Consider the following 16,397-nt stretch of genomic DNA (forward strand, 5'->3'; position numbering starts at 1 on the left):
GGTGTTCAATCCAGGCTGGATGAGCCTTGAGCAACCTGAGCTAGTGAGGAGGTGTCCCTGCCCAGGGCAGGGGTTGGGGCTGGATGATCTGTAAGGTCCATTCCAACCCCTAAATTCTGTGATTCTATGATTCATAGCATGATTCTATTCCTTACCTACGGTTTCCTTAGCAGAATTGCCTTAAAATTTCTCTTTTGCCTACAAATATGTTTTCTAGACAAAAGTGAACTGTAATGGGAACCATGTAAATATCAAAGTCTCCAAACCAGTTGTTTGCAGGAGTAAGCTCAAGGACTTAGTGCTCAGTCTGGGCCTCCAACAAATGATGTCTGAGTGAAGTGACAGAGGGAGAATGCAAGCAGGGAGTCATCTCCCACAGAATTTGATCCAGATGCAAAAGGCTCGTTACCATTTTCTTGAGAGCCCCAAGCAATATTTTAGTGAAACATGTACCAGAGAAATGAAAAATACTTGAGCACTGCAGATGTTTTAAGGTTCTGTAGCAGTCTCAGGGCAGTGCCTCCCTGCCCTGGGGCTCCCACTCAGAAAAGCATTGTGCACATCCTTCTAGTGAAGATGTTTCTTCCCAGCCCAAACACACAAACCTAATACACATTTAAAGTGTATAGTCTGTATTACACAGGAATGGATACCAAGCTTCAGGACTCCTGCACCATATTCTGGGAAGTTACCCAAGTAAATGTTGCTTCCTTCCTGTGAATTCAATTTCAGTTTGAAAAGAAAATTTCAGTTTCTTCCTTCTTCGAAATAAGAAACTCTCTTCCTTTACATATTAATGCAGGCACAATAATTGAAAATCCAGGAGTTTAAACAACTGTAGAAAAACACAAATCACTGATTCAACCTATTTACTAGAACATTCAGAGGTGCTCAGTGCTGCAAAATTCTCAGAGGGATGAAGGAGAACATCTCCTTTCAGAAGACACAAACTATCCTGCCATTAATCCTGATACATAAAGGCCTTTTTACAGGTGGTTTTGCAGCAGGGCAACTCTCATTAATGCAGCATCAAGGAAAACATTTTACATCACTATTCCCATAACAGCAGCAACTCAGCTTTCATTCAGGACTCAGAGCTAACAGTTGTTATCCAACAGCCACTAATCTTTCCATTGTACCACTGCACAAATCCCATTCTTTACTGTAAACACTGCCCTAGTCAGATGGCCCTCCTGTTGTTCCAGCTTGTCTCTGTATTTTTGTTAAACTACTATTTTTACACATCATAAATTCAAAGACATAAACACTGGCAAGTCTAGGAAACATAACCCTGAATGCTATTCTTGCAACTCCGACTGCGATTGCAGCACTGCAGATCTTCAAAACCTGAGTAATGTGATATGCAATACATGTTTTGAAACAAAACTGAGTTTAAGCAGCAGATTTTACTGCCTAACAAACATAACTGCTCTTATTTCACCTAGCTGTGTGTATACAGCTGAAGAGTGACTTCTCCTGAACAAGTCAGTAGGGAATTTGAGGCCACTCGCCCTGTCAAAAGAATCAGAAACTGAGTTTATCTAATGTAATTAGTAGATCCCATTTTATCATCTGCAAACAATAACAAACTCCAGACTTTTTCTAAAAATATTAACCTCAATCCTGACATCATCTCATTTTCTAACCACACATATTCTATGCACACAGTGATGTCCCAACACATAATTACAAATGCTAACTTCTTCTCTAAAGGAAAAAACATCTTTTATCATCTTTAACCAAGTACTGACTATGAAGAATCTACACAGACACAAGTAATTAAGATTTCCATTAATGATGACAAATGCATGTTCCCTACCTACCCCAGAAGAACAGCCAGAAACCATGAAGTTAAATGACACATTTATCTAAAACAAGACAGTTATATTTGAGTTTCCAGAAACAGGACTTGTGGTTAGGACATCAGCTTAATCATCTTACATTTGAGAGAAGTTGGACAAATAAGCTGCAAAGCCAAAGAAGTTTTCTTAACAGAGTTCCACACTGCACTAGAGGAACCACCTCTGCTTGTACTCCACTGCTTAAACAAAAGCAGAAGGTACTGAGGTGTTTCAACATTTAAGAACTGCAAAAACTAAGCATAAACAACAACAAAAAGCCTCCCCAAGTAACAAAAAAAAAGAATTAATTATGTTTGTACATTTTTCCAAGCAGAATCTGCAGCTACTCAAAGCTCAGGACAATGTTCCTCAGGGATCTGCCTTTGCAATTTCCCCAAATCAAACCAAATCTCACATGTTACACTTGTAAACAAGTGAACTCCTAAGAAAACATACTGACAATGAACTAGTCTGTATAATTAGAGATTTAATTTCAAAGGGAATTCCATGGCACAAAGATTTAAAAAAGTCTAAGACTGCTACTTTCCACTAGAGATATGATAGAAGGGAGAGAATACAAGAGCTAAAACCTCCTCAACATGTAGCAAATTCTCATCTCCTCAGAAAACAGATTTCAATTAAGCACTGGCAACACAAATCTTAAACCCAGGTTGAGAGCAAAGACTTCATGTATCACTTCATGTTGACCACTTCAGTCAAACCTGCATTTAAACTCAAAACTAAGTGTTGTTTCATCCACAAGGAGAAGAACAAACTGCATTGTTCCACAGGGTTATGGAAATATTTCAGCATTTTCAAAGCCTTGGTTTTGACAGAGATGGAATCCACATTTAATCACTTCTAGTTATTAAATATTACCTGTCCTAAATCTCCTTTCAGCTCTGCATTAGACAAATCATTTTTCTCTCTGAGTTTCAACCTCTGGATCATGATATGATGCCTTAGTGCACAGTTGCTGCATTGTGTTCTCAAGGCAGTTGCACTAAAATGGGAAGGAGAGTTTCACATATTTTTGTGACTCCTAGAATTTCTTCCAGTGTCAAAAGACTCAACAAGTGTCTCATAAATCTTAGCTAGTGTTTCAGTGAAATATCAGATAGCATTACTGTACACAGGGATGACTCCCTGGAGAGGTTTGAAAAATGACTCCGTTTGCCTTTGCTGAAGTTCACTGTACAAACTCGACGACTGACGCAAACTAACACTCCCCACTTGCCAACTTCTTTGGGAAGCTCAGGAGTCAAAGGAGCATGGAAGGCAACACAAAGCTGCCAGTGTATTTCAGTCATGCATTTTTGCAAAGTGCTAAACACAGCCTGACAGCACATCTCCTGGTGGCAGCTCTGCTATGGCAGGTACCTTCTGTTTTTAGAGCCCACCACAAACAGTGTCAAACCCCTGAGCAGCAGCCTTGAAAACAGGAGCCCCACTTGGAGTTAATTGCATCATTTAATCAATGTAATGATGGAAATTTTGTGGTTCTACCACCTAATGTCTTTCAGCTTTTACTACAACCCACTCAGCTGGACAAACACAACAGGCACAACACTCCTGGATGTGCTAGGAATTGGATACAGACTGTGCTTTAGCCTCTCCTATGCACAACTCCAGACCTAACTGTAGAGTCCCAATCCCACTCCAGCAACTGACAAATGTGTAAAGCAAAAAGGAATTATAGGTCTTTTTATCCAGATAGAGAAAAAAAAATTTCAAGACATAATTCTAAATGAAACCATGAAGAGACAACTTGATTAACTATTCTTCCACTGTCATTCACTAGATGGAATAAAAACTCCTCATCACGATGCACAACTGCACACAGAAGAAAAAAATTCCAGCAAAATAAATTTAAGCTACCAATCCCATTATCTGCATCAGCTTGCAAGTATTTGGAGATATTTCCACAAGCTTTGCTTCAAATACTTGCTTGTCTCCAACAGAACGAATGAAAACTGAACAAAAATATTTTTCAAAGGGTCCTACTCTCATACACTCCCAACAAGTGATGCACTCTGCTAAAAACACAGCAGGGTATTATTACAGCAGAATGTTATTGGTACAAAATAAAACACACTTTGCAGACTGCACCATTCTATACAAGTCTTTATGATAGCAGAGTTTAACTCAGAGCCACCTGTCCCTCAGACTCCCTTTTACCAACACAGCTTTTCCTTAGGGACAGTTTCCACTCCAGAACTACCAAGGCAACTCTGCACAGCTCATTTCTCTGGGTTTACTCCAGTGTGTCAACCAAAAGTGCTTTCTGCCCTCTTTTGAATCACTCAGCTTGCTATTTTCACTTAGCTTTGCTAAGTTGCAAGTTCAGTACTAATTTTACCAGTGTATAATTTTACCACTGTAAATACCTACGTTGCAAGTCCAGTGCTAATTTTAACATGGTAAATACCTGTCTCACTGGGTTGAGATGTCTAATACAGCTCCTTTTTGTTATCTGCCCTAATAATGAAATGTTTCTCCACAAAGGATCCCCAGTTGTGCTCTGAACCTACCTTTCATTTCTTTTATCAGAAGGCTGGAAGAGCAGAATAACTTTTTTCAGTCAGCAATTGCATTAGACCTTTAAAGCACATTTAGACATAGTGCAAATATTTAAACATAGTGCAAACATGACTTGTCAAAATTATCATCCAAAAAGTGCCAGTAGGAAAGGCAGCTGATAGTGCCTGGTGCTGGTGAGCCAGACACAGCCCAAAGGTTCAGTGTTCAGGTTCAAGAGCAAGTCCAGGTATCAACAAACTTAGTGCTGAAGTTCACAAGAAGGTAGAGAAGATGCACATCATATAAAGCATTAATAAATGTCTTAAAAGCTCTTCCTGCTCTTCCTTTTAATGTAGATGGGACAAACTAACTGCAGGGTCATTCAAGCATTCACAGCCACTGCTGCTGTGAGAGTTCAGTGTCTTTGAGTCAAACATTCTGGGGAAACTTGAGTTGAATCCACTTAAGCAAAGAGGGTCAAATCCAGTTTTCTGCTCCTACAGCTTCCAAGCATTGTGGTGATCTTAGGAAACTCAGCAAGGTAGAAGATTTCATTTTCAGAAGGGAAATACTGAGCTAGGAAAAAGGCAAGGGAAAGCTGCAAGACTGTTAAACAGATTTTCAGAGACAAATTACCCAAGTTTTTACTATGGGTACAACACTTCTTCAAATACCTTTAATACCAGTGCTTACACAGGTATCAATTATATTTCCTCCCCCAGGATTTACTCTCTGAAAGGACTGAGCACCATGCACACTGCTTTGATTTAAAGGACCAGATAATGAGTCTTCTTATTTGTCCTCCTCTAATCCAGACCAGAACTATTCTAGCTGTACAAATGTCAGAACCTAAAGCTTTTTTCCAGATGAATTAAATTGTGGACTATTTCACCAGATCAAACCAACAGAGCTCTGGTTAGTATTTTAGGTTTGTGAGTACCCTGGAGCAAAAGCAAGCAGCTGTTGTGCAGCCTGTGCTTTCTGGGGTCCTCTGACACACAGTTGTCCTCTGACAGACTGGCAGGATTTGTTATCAGACAGTGTCAACTGGGCTTATTTCAGTCTTTTGAAAACAAACAAGTGAAGCCCCCAACACTCTGCTTGCTAGATTTTTACTGAGACTAAGAGCTAGCCATATCTTACAAGTTCAACTTCGGGTTTGAACTTTGTCCTTTCACATTTCTCATCTACCTTAGACTGAGGGTCCTGCACACATCCAGTGCTGCAAGGATTTTCCAACAGAAAATTGGTGTGTACAGCAACATCCTCCATCAGCAACCAGCTGCAATAAAAGCACAACCACCTATGTCCTCCATCATACTTTTCACCAAACACAGAATGGATGTTCAGGTTTATTAAAGAGAACACTCGTGGGGATGACAAAGGGAACAGTCACCAGTTCATGTTGCACATGAACTGGATTATGGGCCTGATTTCTTCCTTCCCCACTTCTATTTCAAGACTACAAAGAGGTCTAACCTTTACTGGTGAAGCAGTTACCTGGGTATTTTGCTGTTTGAGAATTTTATGTCTAGCTTTCATTCAGTCTGTGGGGAATGATAAAACACTTCTGTCTGTATTCGTGAGAAACAAGAACAGACTTACTGAGGTTGATAAGTTACTAAAGCTCCAAAGAAACTTCCAATAAGGGTAGTCTAAGAAGGCACATAAAAAGAGCCCCCAAACCTTTCTAATTTCAAAGCTCTTCAAGCAGACATTCATTTCAGAGTACAACAAAAATGACTAGATTGAGTTCTGAGCTAGTAGAGTATGCACAGCACAGTTAAAGAACCTCATTAAATACAATAGCTAAACCCATGCTTAATTTTTTACTAAAGAAAAGAAGTCAAAGATTTGCATAAAAAAGCCTAGAAAGACATAAAAACATACACAAATCCTAACTGCATCCCTAAGATATGAAACAGATCCATTGTACTTCTCAATTACCAACTTGGCAGGCTGAAATCACTCAAGTCCCAAGTCATAACTCAGCACTACTCAAACCATGCATAATCATAATGCCACACTGTCTGCAATGCTTTTGAAAGCAGAGCCCTTAAAGAGGCATGGAAAGGGAGAAACAGTGGATGAATCAACTTCCTAGTGACTATGCTACGAGTTTCCTTTATAATAAAACATGCAAAAGACACACACCTTCTCCTTCCCCCACTTCAGCACGGTCTGGCTTGGGCTCTTTGTGCTGTCCTTCTGCCACTTTGACAGCCACTGCTCTGCAGATAGCTCCCAATCTCCGATCCAGCGAGCGCACTCCTGCCTCCCTGGTGTACCTGGAGCACACACAAAGAGAGGACACTCCTTTAGGAGAGACTTCTTCTGACTGGAAACACACTTTCTTATTAAAAACACATCCAAATCAAAGGAGATGTGAAAGGCAGCGAAACCTTGGGCTGCTCTAATAAACAGGAAAAGACTATTTGCTTTTATCAAAAGAATTGTAGTTGCTGCTGATAAAATTGGAGGGAAAAAACTACTGAGTGGGAAGAAGACATGACTAACAGCTGGTGTCAAACCTTCAGGAAATGCTAATCCATGCTTCAGTGGCACTGAGCTCCTCTTAGATGCATAAAAATTAAAGGGAAGAACTATTTTAAGGCTTAAACATATAATTCACTGAAAGTTGAGGAACTGACTGCAAAAGGATATTTTCTTTTAGTGTATGAATTAAAGAGAAACACCAGATAACACTCACTAAACAAAGCAGCCAAAATGCTATTTCTGGTCATAAAATACTTCCATTCATTGAACCCTGAGACACTTTTTCCATTGTAAATTAGCTAATTTCAAGTTCAGAAAATATTCTGATCAATATCTTTGCTCCCAACCCCAAAAAAAAATTCTAATGAAGAAAAACTATTTAAAATCCACATTTTAAATCTTTTAACCTAATTACAAATTTTAGAAAAATGTGGCCCATCAAGTCAAAGGGGGAATAAAAAAAAAAAAAAAGGTAATCACCATTTTTTGGTATGAATATGACAGAAATAAAACTTTTTAAAATACGTGTTGGCTTCACACACTGCAGCAACACTTTGCCTCAAGTGCTCCTGTCTATTCATAGGGCCCTGCCAGTTGTGCCCACACAACTGACACAACTCCAGGTAAGCCACACCTGGAGAGGCAGAGGAAGGAATTCTCTAGGTGAGGAAGGATGATCTGGTTCAGACAGCAGAGCCAGACAGAGCTCAACAAAGAGCAAGTCCATAAATTACCAACTGTTGAACTTCTGGAGCTATTAAGGACAACAGATCTTCAGCAATGCTTTGTTTTATCACTTCATAAATTGATTTCCTAGTTACAAAAAAAAGAGAAGTTATTTCAACTGAAAGCAATGAGACTTACCTGGTAATTATGTCCAAGGTGGTAACTTGGGGAATCTGTATTTGCTGAGGGGTCAGGCCATGTTGTTCAAGCTGTTTAGGAATCAAATGTCTATGTGCAATTTCAATTTTTTCTTCTTGTGTGTACCCTTCAATACAAAGCATGTATTTATTAATCCTACACTACAATGTAATCAGATTTCTTACTTCTGATAGCTCTACCTGATTACATTTAACAAGAAGAAAACCACCAAACCCAGCTATAATTTAAAAGGCTGTTGTTATGACCCTTGTGGTTATTCCTAACTTCATGTGAACAATTGTAGTGTTTCCAGGATCCCTTTTCTTCACTGGAATCTTAAAGATGCACTAGTCAACAGCCAGTCAGAATTCAAAGAAATCAATCGATGAAAATACTGTTCCAGGATGTATCAATGTCTCTCCATAGACCTGGAACTGAGTTTTCCCAAGTGCAGTGCTAAATGTCATTCTCCTGGCAGAGGCCACAGTGGAGGGAAGCATCCTGCCTATTCTCCTAACAGCTCTAGCCATGCACCCCAGATTCCTGGCAGGCTTTCCTTATGGAACTGCCTTTCATTTCAGAGACAACACCCCAGAATTGCTTAAGGATGTGCAATAATGAAAACACTGCAGTGTTACCTGGAACTTGAATGATTTCCATTCTGTCCAGCAGAGCAGGTGGGATAGTAGCTGTGGTGTTGGCTGTAGCTATAAAAAGGACTTGGGACAGATCAAAGGCTACATTTAAGTAGTGATCGGTGAAACTGTGATTTTGCTCTGGATCCAACACCTTAAAAAGAATGAACACAAAAGTGATGCAATTGCTCAGTTAGAAGTAAATAAAATATGCACATTTTTGTTATATTCCCTTTGGATCTGTCAGACCTGACTTTACATTCACAAAGTAAGCTATGAATCTCACTAAATCCTGGCCCTGCTCAGATTATTCTGTGACTACAATTCACATCACGCAAAATGAGAGAAGTCATTTCCCCATTAGTTGTTTCTGCCCTTTGCTAATTGTGGCTGCAGCATTTCTCCAGTCATCAGTTCCTTCTGTAAGCTATCTCCATCACCTTTCACAGGTGGCAGAGAGTGGCCCTTCAAGGACTCTCAGCAAACTAGGAAAAGCAGCCCATGTGGTCCTGTGGAATAAGCAGAATTCTCTCAAGTAATCCCTGACTCCAATCCTCATTGATGCTGGTAGCTCTCCTTACTCCAAGCACACCAACCTGTGAGCCCTCCCTGAGAAAACCAAGGGGAAGAATTTAGAAGAGGTTAGATATTAGGAAGAGATTTTTTTTTTACAGAGAGAGTGCTCAGGATTGGAATTTACTGCCCAGGGAGGCGGTGGATTCACCATCCCTGGAGGTTTTCAAGCTGAGACTGGATGTGGCACTTAGTGCCATGGGCTAGTGACCACGGTAGGGTTGGACTTGATCTTGGAGGTCTCTTCCAACCTCGTTGATTCTATGAAAAAAACCCCAAATATAATCTCAGCTTTATATCACTAAACCACTTGCCCCACTCATCCAGCTTTGTTCAGCCTTTTACTGCTAATGGAGGAGTACAAAGTCTTCTTATTGCCCATGACACCCTGTGCATGTCTTGACCTAACTTGAGCCCTGACTTTCCTAACACAATCTTTAAATTTTTGTTTCACAAATTTTGTGATTAAAACAACGAGAAAACTAAACAAGCACAGAAAAATTAACAACAGTTTGACCAACCCCAAAAATTTACTGCATGAATAGAACTACAGCTTAAATAAGTGTTGTTTTGTGCTCTTTATGTGTGCTAATGCAACACTTGCACATATTTAAACTGTTGATTGAATAAGCTGTTTTCCCACATTAGGTGATAAATATTCCACATATGTGGATCATGAGGGTACTAAGCTGATGTCTTGTAGACTTTTAACACTGCTATGAAAGGGAAGTTCATGGTATGGAGCAATGAATACTTTGCTTCTCTATCACCTATCAAACACCTTTGCTCCACACCCCCTGGAAGTACTGCCACACTTTTCCTTCCCAGAGGATGAGTTATCCCTGCTCCACTGAGATGAACAACTCTCATGTTACACACAATGGGACCTCTGCACCTCCTGAGAAATAGCACACCACTGTCAAAACAATTCATCTGCCTACACCCGAATGAAAGCACACAACTTGAATTACAGCCAGCAACAGTGCTGGTAATTCTAAAAAAGCTGAATTTGAGCACTTCTTAGATAGTTATAAAGGAAACAATTCTGAATTTTCATTGCACTTCAATTCTGTTCACGCTTTCTGAAAAAAATCTTTGGAACAGAAATGTTTTATGACCAGAACAAACTAATAATTTTTTTCAGAATGCCAGAAACACAGCAGAACATCTTCAAAACCAGAGGAAATTCTGATTTTATTTTGAAGTGCTGCACAGATATAAGAGCAGTATTTGGAAATGTATTGTAACTGGAATGAAATACAGGGTACACATCCTCTTTAGTAGTGAAATCTTAAAACATACTGAAGCATATGCCTACACTCTACAACTAAGGCTGGGGCTCAGTGAATGCCATTGTTCACTGGCTATAAGCTATTCAAAAGCTTTTCTTACCCTCTTCAGCAAGCAGCTGCTGCCATGTACTCCCTTCCTTACCAATGAAGGCAAAGGCCTTGAAGTACCCTGAGAAGCCAAGTACACTGATGCATAATTCAACCAGTTACAGATGTCCCTTACCTCAACTAGCCCTACAGTCTAGCCCTAAAATACAGGGAGACACAACAACAGGCAGAGAATCCAAGCACAGCATCCACAAACTATCTCCAAAGTATTCTATACCAAACATAATTCTCCCATTCAAACTCTACTCTTACAAATTTTTCAAAACTGATTTAAACAGCAACTCCTAATTCAACTTACTCTCCCTCTCTCTTTTTTTTTTTTACCCTGATAATGGTATTCCCACAAAATTCCAGTCTATCAGTTGAAGTATTTGCAACTCCTTCCAAAGCTGTCAAAAACCAGTGTATTCTGACAGACCAAACTGGTATTTTATCACATTTACCTACACACAATTCTTTCTTTCTCCTTCTAGTCTGCAAGTAGAAATCCTTACGAATTCTACTAAGTGCCAAGCTGGATATTATCCTATTATTTACAAAGATACACAAAATACTGATGTTGCACTCATATGCAAACAGAACCATCCAAGAAAGGTAAAGCAAACTGGAATCCAAGAAAACTCAGCTTATATCTAAAAATGTTATCTGGGACTTCTCACAAGGGCCAGAGTTTCTCTGGACTCTCTGTCATGGTTTCAGGTCCTATTTCTTAGAATAAGCCATAAAACAATGTCATGCTTATGCATTTAAAACAAGATTTTCCAAAGCAAACAGAACTGTTCTTCAATTAGGTATCTGTGCTAAAGTTAAAGTTCAAAAGTTGTCAAAGATATTCAGCTAATACCAAAATATTAAGTACAAAAAGAACATTCAGTGCACAAAACATCTTGGCTGATTTATGGCTGACAGCTCACATGCATACAAAGCCTCCTCTGTAACAGCTTTTTATTAGCACAAAATCCAGAATAAGTTCCATGAACATTTAATTGCCTGGCTATGCTCCTGGGCTAATTTCCCTGCATACAAATACTCACTATCAGGCACTTGGATCCATTTCTGTTTTCTTCTGCTTTTAACAGAGGTCATCTAAATTTAGACTAAAATATTCCCTTGTTGATGAACACTAACTGGAAATAGGAAGACATTCTGTCTTCCTTTAGCAGCAGCTCTGCAGAGGCATTAGAACTAAGCACATCTCTGGCAATTAGAAACCATCAAGCTTTGCTCCCAAACTCACAGGGTATGGCAATTTTCTTCTTGAATATTATCCCACTGTAGACAGTGAGAATTTAACACACCTAGACATTAAGGAAAAAAAAAAAAAGATGTGCCTTTTATACTTAATGATGGCACTTACCAAACAAGAAGCTGCAGTGGGAAAAACAAATGTCCCAGTTAGGTGACCACTGACTCCTGTTTGTTCTCCTACATAATAGCCACCTTTGCTCATTCCAGATGGACTTTCCAACAATGTAAACAACAAAAAGTAGATGAAAATTAAGCTATTATGTCCAGACATGAGTTCTCCATTAGAAGAGGTAAAGCACCTACTTCAGGAGGTTGAGGCAGCAGTAGAGGGACATACAGATCTCACAGGGGAGGAGTCCAGCCATGGTTAATAGGGCAATTACTTCTCCAGATGCAACTAATGCTCAATTAGCAATGGCTTACATAAAGACTGCAGCCCAAGCAGAGGGTTGGAAGGTAACCTGGGCAGCCTCAGCTGGAAAAATCCATGGCAGGAGCTGAGCTGAGTATCACTGACAATGTGGTTTTAAAATATGGAAACCAGAAACATCTCAAAGGAGCGACAAAGTATCCAAAATTCAAGCACAACTTAACTAAAAAATAAATTAATTTCATTTGCCCTCACACACCTGACATAATAAAATAAGAATACAATTGTTCTCTACTACAGGACAGGGAATGAAAAATAAGCTAAAAGAAACAGCAAAGGTTGAATAAAATGAACAATATTAATGTAGAAATCTAGATTTATGATTGGACTCTTTCCAAGAAGTGCCACATCATTGCATTGTTACTGATTTTGCCTAGCAATCACCAGTCAGCTAACTGACCAAATTTGATTTTCAGGTATTTTATCCATGCACTGACTATAGAGAGCTAGGACAGCTTAGTTCAAATATCTCAAGGAGACAGGACAGAAGAAATATGAGCAAACTCAGAAACAGAGCTCATTACCATTAACAGCAAAGACTAAACAAAATCCCACAAGTGAGAAAAGTACAAAGAAAATGCATGTGAATGCTTGTTCTCCCTGCACCCTAACAGAGGGCACTACACACTTGAGAAGTCCCAGGTAAAGAACCATAACTGTCACTTCTAGAGGCTGAGGAAGTGAAGCCATGCTATCATCTAGCAGATTTAAATCATTACTAGCTCATGTGAACAGGCAAAGATCAAAACAGAGCTCTCAAACCACAGCCTGTTCGTACACTGATTCTCAAAGAACTACTTGGCCCTGTCAAAACAGTAATTTTACACTATCTAGCAGGAAGAAAATAATGACGTTTGCAGAATGTCAATTGACAGTTCACTTGCAGAATGTCATACAGCACAGAGATGAGCTCATGACACCTTAATTTAAGTAGCATTTTTCATATTTAAATCACTGTATTAAGCACTGTCAGTCAAAAGAGTTATTAGAGTGACTCTGTTGGCAAATATTATCAGAAGCACTTTCATCCCCACCTGCCAAAGTTACCACACCTTAAGTCTGACAGCTGAGATGCTTCTAGGATTATGCCCTAAATCCCTTCAGTGAAAGCAAGCCAGGCTAGCTCAAAAATTGTGGGTATTTTTCACTAACACAGCTCCTGGTTTTTGACTGATACAGGTAAAGAACAGCCACAGAAGCAGTTCAGCTGCAACAGTACAACCTTCTGCACTAAGATGCTGGGGAAGGGCAATGCTCTCTGTCTTCCCCATACCTGAGGAGATGCTCCTTCCTCACTTCAGCAAATTGCTAGAATAAAAGCACTGAATATGGACACCTCAGTGGAAGAAGAAATTGTACTGGGATATTGTGTCATACTCCAGAAAACAGAAGTCAGAAAGAAGGTTCTGACAACTCATTACTGCTTTCTGCTACATGATATGTGAAGCTTGCAAAGCACAGGTCTCAATTAATCTTCTTCATAATCACTCAAGTTTTAGCCTCCTGAAAATCTAACTAACCTAATTAATAACATCTCCACACTTGATGGGACTGACAAAAAATTCCAACAGTATCTCATTCACCAGAGTTCCTAATTGTATCTCCTGGATTTTACTTGTGTCTCTAAGTAAGTCAACTTTAAGACCTCTGAAACCTTTGTGATAAAATAACTGTACCATGCACTTCAAAATTAGATTCATTTCTGTCTTAGTCTGAGTCCCAGAATTTCAAAAAAAATGCACTCATGGAAAAACTGACTCTCATGGAAAGCTATCATCACACCACAATCAGTCAAGGAGTGGGGATCTGTGACTTAAAGGAAAAACTTGAATTCAAAGAAGTTAATTACAACACTAATTACAGAAATGCTCCTAGAAGAACACACAACTAGTCCATATTACATGCTAAGTACAACGCTTAATTCCAATATGAGCTGGTACCATCAAATCTTCAAAAAGATACTAAAATTGTTCCAAGAAACAAAGTTGAAAAAGTAGCTACTGTCTGAATGCTTTAGAGTTCTTTCTTAGCTAACATTTGGTTAGAAATCAATGTCTTTAAGTTCCTCAAATAAGTAACGTTTAAGGACCAAACAGTATTTACATCTACAAAGCACTTGCCACAAAATACATTCTTGTGTTTAAGTGCAGCTCACTGAGATTTATGATCTCTGATTTATCACACAGCCTAACAGGACTTAAATTGTGCCCAAGGAACTGACAGAAATCCAAGGATGTCAAAACTCAGTGGCTGATACCTGACACTGTCAACCTTTTGTCCAGCGAATCTTCCAGTCTGAATCCAGGACCTTAACTCCTTTTTGAATACAAATGAAACAGAGCTTGCAAATTAACACCTCTTACCTCAAGCAAGGCTGCTGCAGGGTCCCCTTGCAAGCTCTTTCCCAGTTTATCCACCTCATCCAAGAGGAACACAGGATTGTTCACCCCCACAGTCTTGAGGCCGTTGATGATTCTGCCAGGCATACTGCCCACGTAGGTGCGTCTGTGAGGAGGGAGAGAGGGGCAGGTGTGTCACAGGAGTGCAAACAGCACCAAGAAAACCCCAAGCAAAATGTAAGAAGAAGCAGCATTATAACAATTCTTGCTTTTTTTGAAAAAAGTTTTGCGACTAGCTGTTAAAAATATGGAATATACGACTGAAGTAATACAAGCAATTACAGCAGGAGATGAAAATTTCAGTTCTATGGTGCACTAGTTGGTCTGGAAAGATAAACATATGCATTAAAGTATATCCAAACTTTATAGCTTGCAGGTATTTTACAGGTTTCAGTACAAGCATCCTTGTAAGAACAAGCAGATTTGGGAGCCTCGTTAATACTAACATTTAAATAATTATAATGCTGGAATTTTGTCATCAGAGTTCATACAGCATGTTAAAAATTGGGGCAAAATTCCAATCATGCTGAATTCTCAATGTCCCCATAATATACAGCATGTTTTAATAATTACTCACAAAAAATAACTATCTACTATGTCATTTCAACATGAAATGAAAAGCTAAACAGTGCAACGAAACAAAAAATTATAAGCTTGCATTTACTTAGCAAAATGGGTAAAAATTTTTCCACAAGGCACATACAGAGCAACTGCATTTTACCTGCATATAACCCCTGTTTGCTGAATTTATCACAGCCTTTTCTGCTTGTGCCATAACTTGCACATACAGAGTAACTGCATTTTACCTGCATATAACCCTTGTTTGCTGAATTTACCACAGCCTTTTCTGCTTGTGCCATAACTAAGCCAAATACTATAATCAAGAGTATGAAATTCTGGTCACTCAAGAAGAGACAGATAGTGTAATTCAGCACTTAGTGTGTCTCATGACCCCCACAAAGCAGATAAGCAGAACAGTCCTGCTTTGCCATATGATCTGTTTTACTACAGTCCAGAATAAACAGGATGACATTTAGAAAGCTGAAACCCAAAATACCATGGGAGTAATTTCAAAACAACTTGAAATATGAAAAAAAGCCAACAAAACCAGAACTGAAACCACACAGCAATAGTGTTAGATCCATGTAACATATAACCACTGAGGAATGAAACCACAGTTACTGGAGTTAATTCTAGACCTGAGTAAAAGGAAAGATTTTAAGTTCTTTTAAATAGCCACATGTGCAAGAGAAACTGAGTTTGCCTATTCCCACCTTCATGAGGCAGCTGCTAGAGACTGAAGCAGAGCATGCAATAGTTTATCACTGGGGTTTTTGTGGGTTTGGGTTTGGTTTGGTGGTAGTAGTTTTGTTCCTGTCTGGGTTGTTTTTACCAACAGGTGCTCACTGCACTAGAGAATAATTGTAGAATTGTAGGTGCTTCTCAGACAATGCAGTCTGACTCCTTTTAATATTGTTCATGCCAGTAATAGGATAACACAATTAGGTAAATATTACTCAATCTTCTTTCTTGCCTGGCATCTTATTCTCAAGTGCATGCTTAAAGATTTTACAGTTTTTAAATGTATATTTGTGTTTTCAGATGCACAAAGTTTTATCTGACCCTTTAAAACTTTGAGCTATCCATGTTCCATCTCATTGTAAGAAACAGATTTGGTTATAAACCAAAGGCAACAGGTGTAACAGTCTAAATCTGTGATATGTCTTCATTTATTAGAGATGGACCAAACCTATTTTATTACACTATTAATCAAAGACACAAGATCTCCAAGGCTCTATGGAACACATCTCAACTGAGGAGCCCTTGGTAAGACAGGTCCTGCAGGGATTTACATATAAACCCAAAAGAATGTTTTCAAATTACAAGCAGATATGGCCATTTATCTGTCTGGATATTAAGCTCTGCCTTTTAACTTGTGAAACTGAATACCCAGCCACTGAAGAGGATGTTGTTCTTTATTTCACTAGTTT

General features: G+C 39.1%; 1 protein-coding gene across 1 annotated transcript in view; it reads right to left on the reverse strand.

The window, feature by feature from the left end:
* The window catches only part of LONP2 (lon peptidase 2, peroxisomal), a 23,300-nt gene extending 8,789 nt beyond the window's left edge, over positions 1 to 14,511 (reverse strand). Inside the window, exons 1-4 of the mRNA XM_009077300.1 lie at positions 14,371 to 14,511; positions 8,360 to 8,510; positions 7,722 to 7,848; positions 6,516 to 6,649 (exon numbers count right to left, since the gene is read on the reverse strand). Of these exons, the coding sequence (XP_009075548.1) occupies positions 6,516 to 6,649; positions 7,722 to 7,848; positions 8,360 to 8,510; positions 14,371 to 14,493 (535 nt within the window). The 5' untranslated portion in view covers positions 14,494 to 14,511. The remainder of the gene's footprint in view (positions 1 to 6,515; positions 6,650 to 7,721; positions 7,849 to 8,359; positions 8,511 to 14,370) is intronic.
* Positions 14,512 to 16,397: the final 1,886 nt, after the last annotated feature.

This window comes from Acanthisitta chloris, unplaced genomic scaffold (assembly GCF_000695815.1).
Source record: "Acanthisitta chloris isolate BGI_N310 unplaced genomic scaffold, ASM69581v1 scaffold526, whole genome shotgun sequence".
NCBI classification, from domain to species: domain Eukaryota; kingdom Metazoa; phylum Chordata; class Aves; order Passeriformes; family Acanthisittidae; genus Acanthisitta; species Acanthisitta chloris.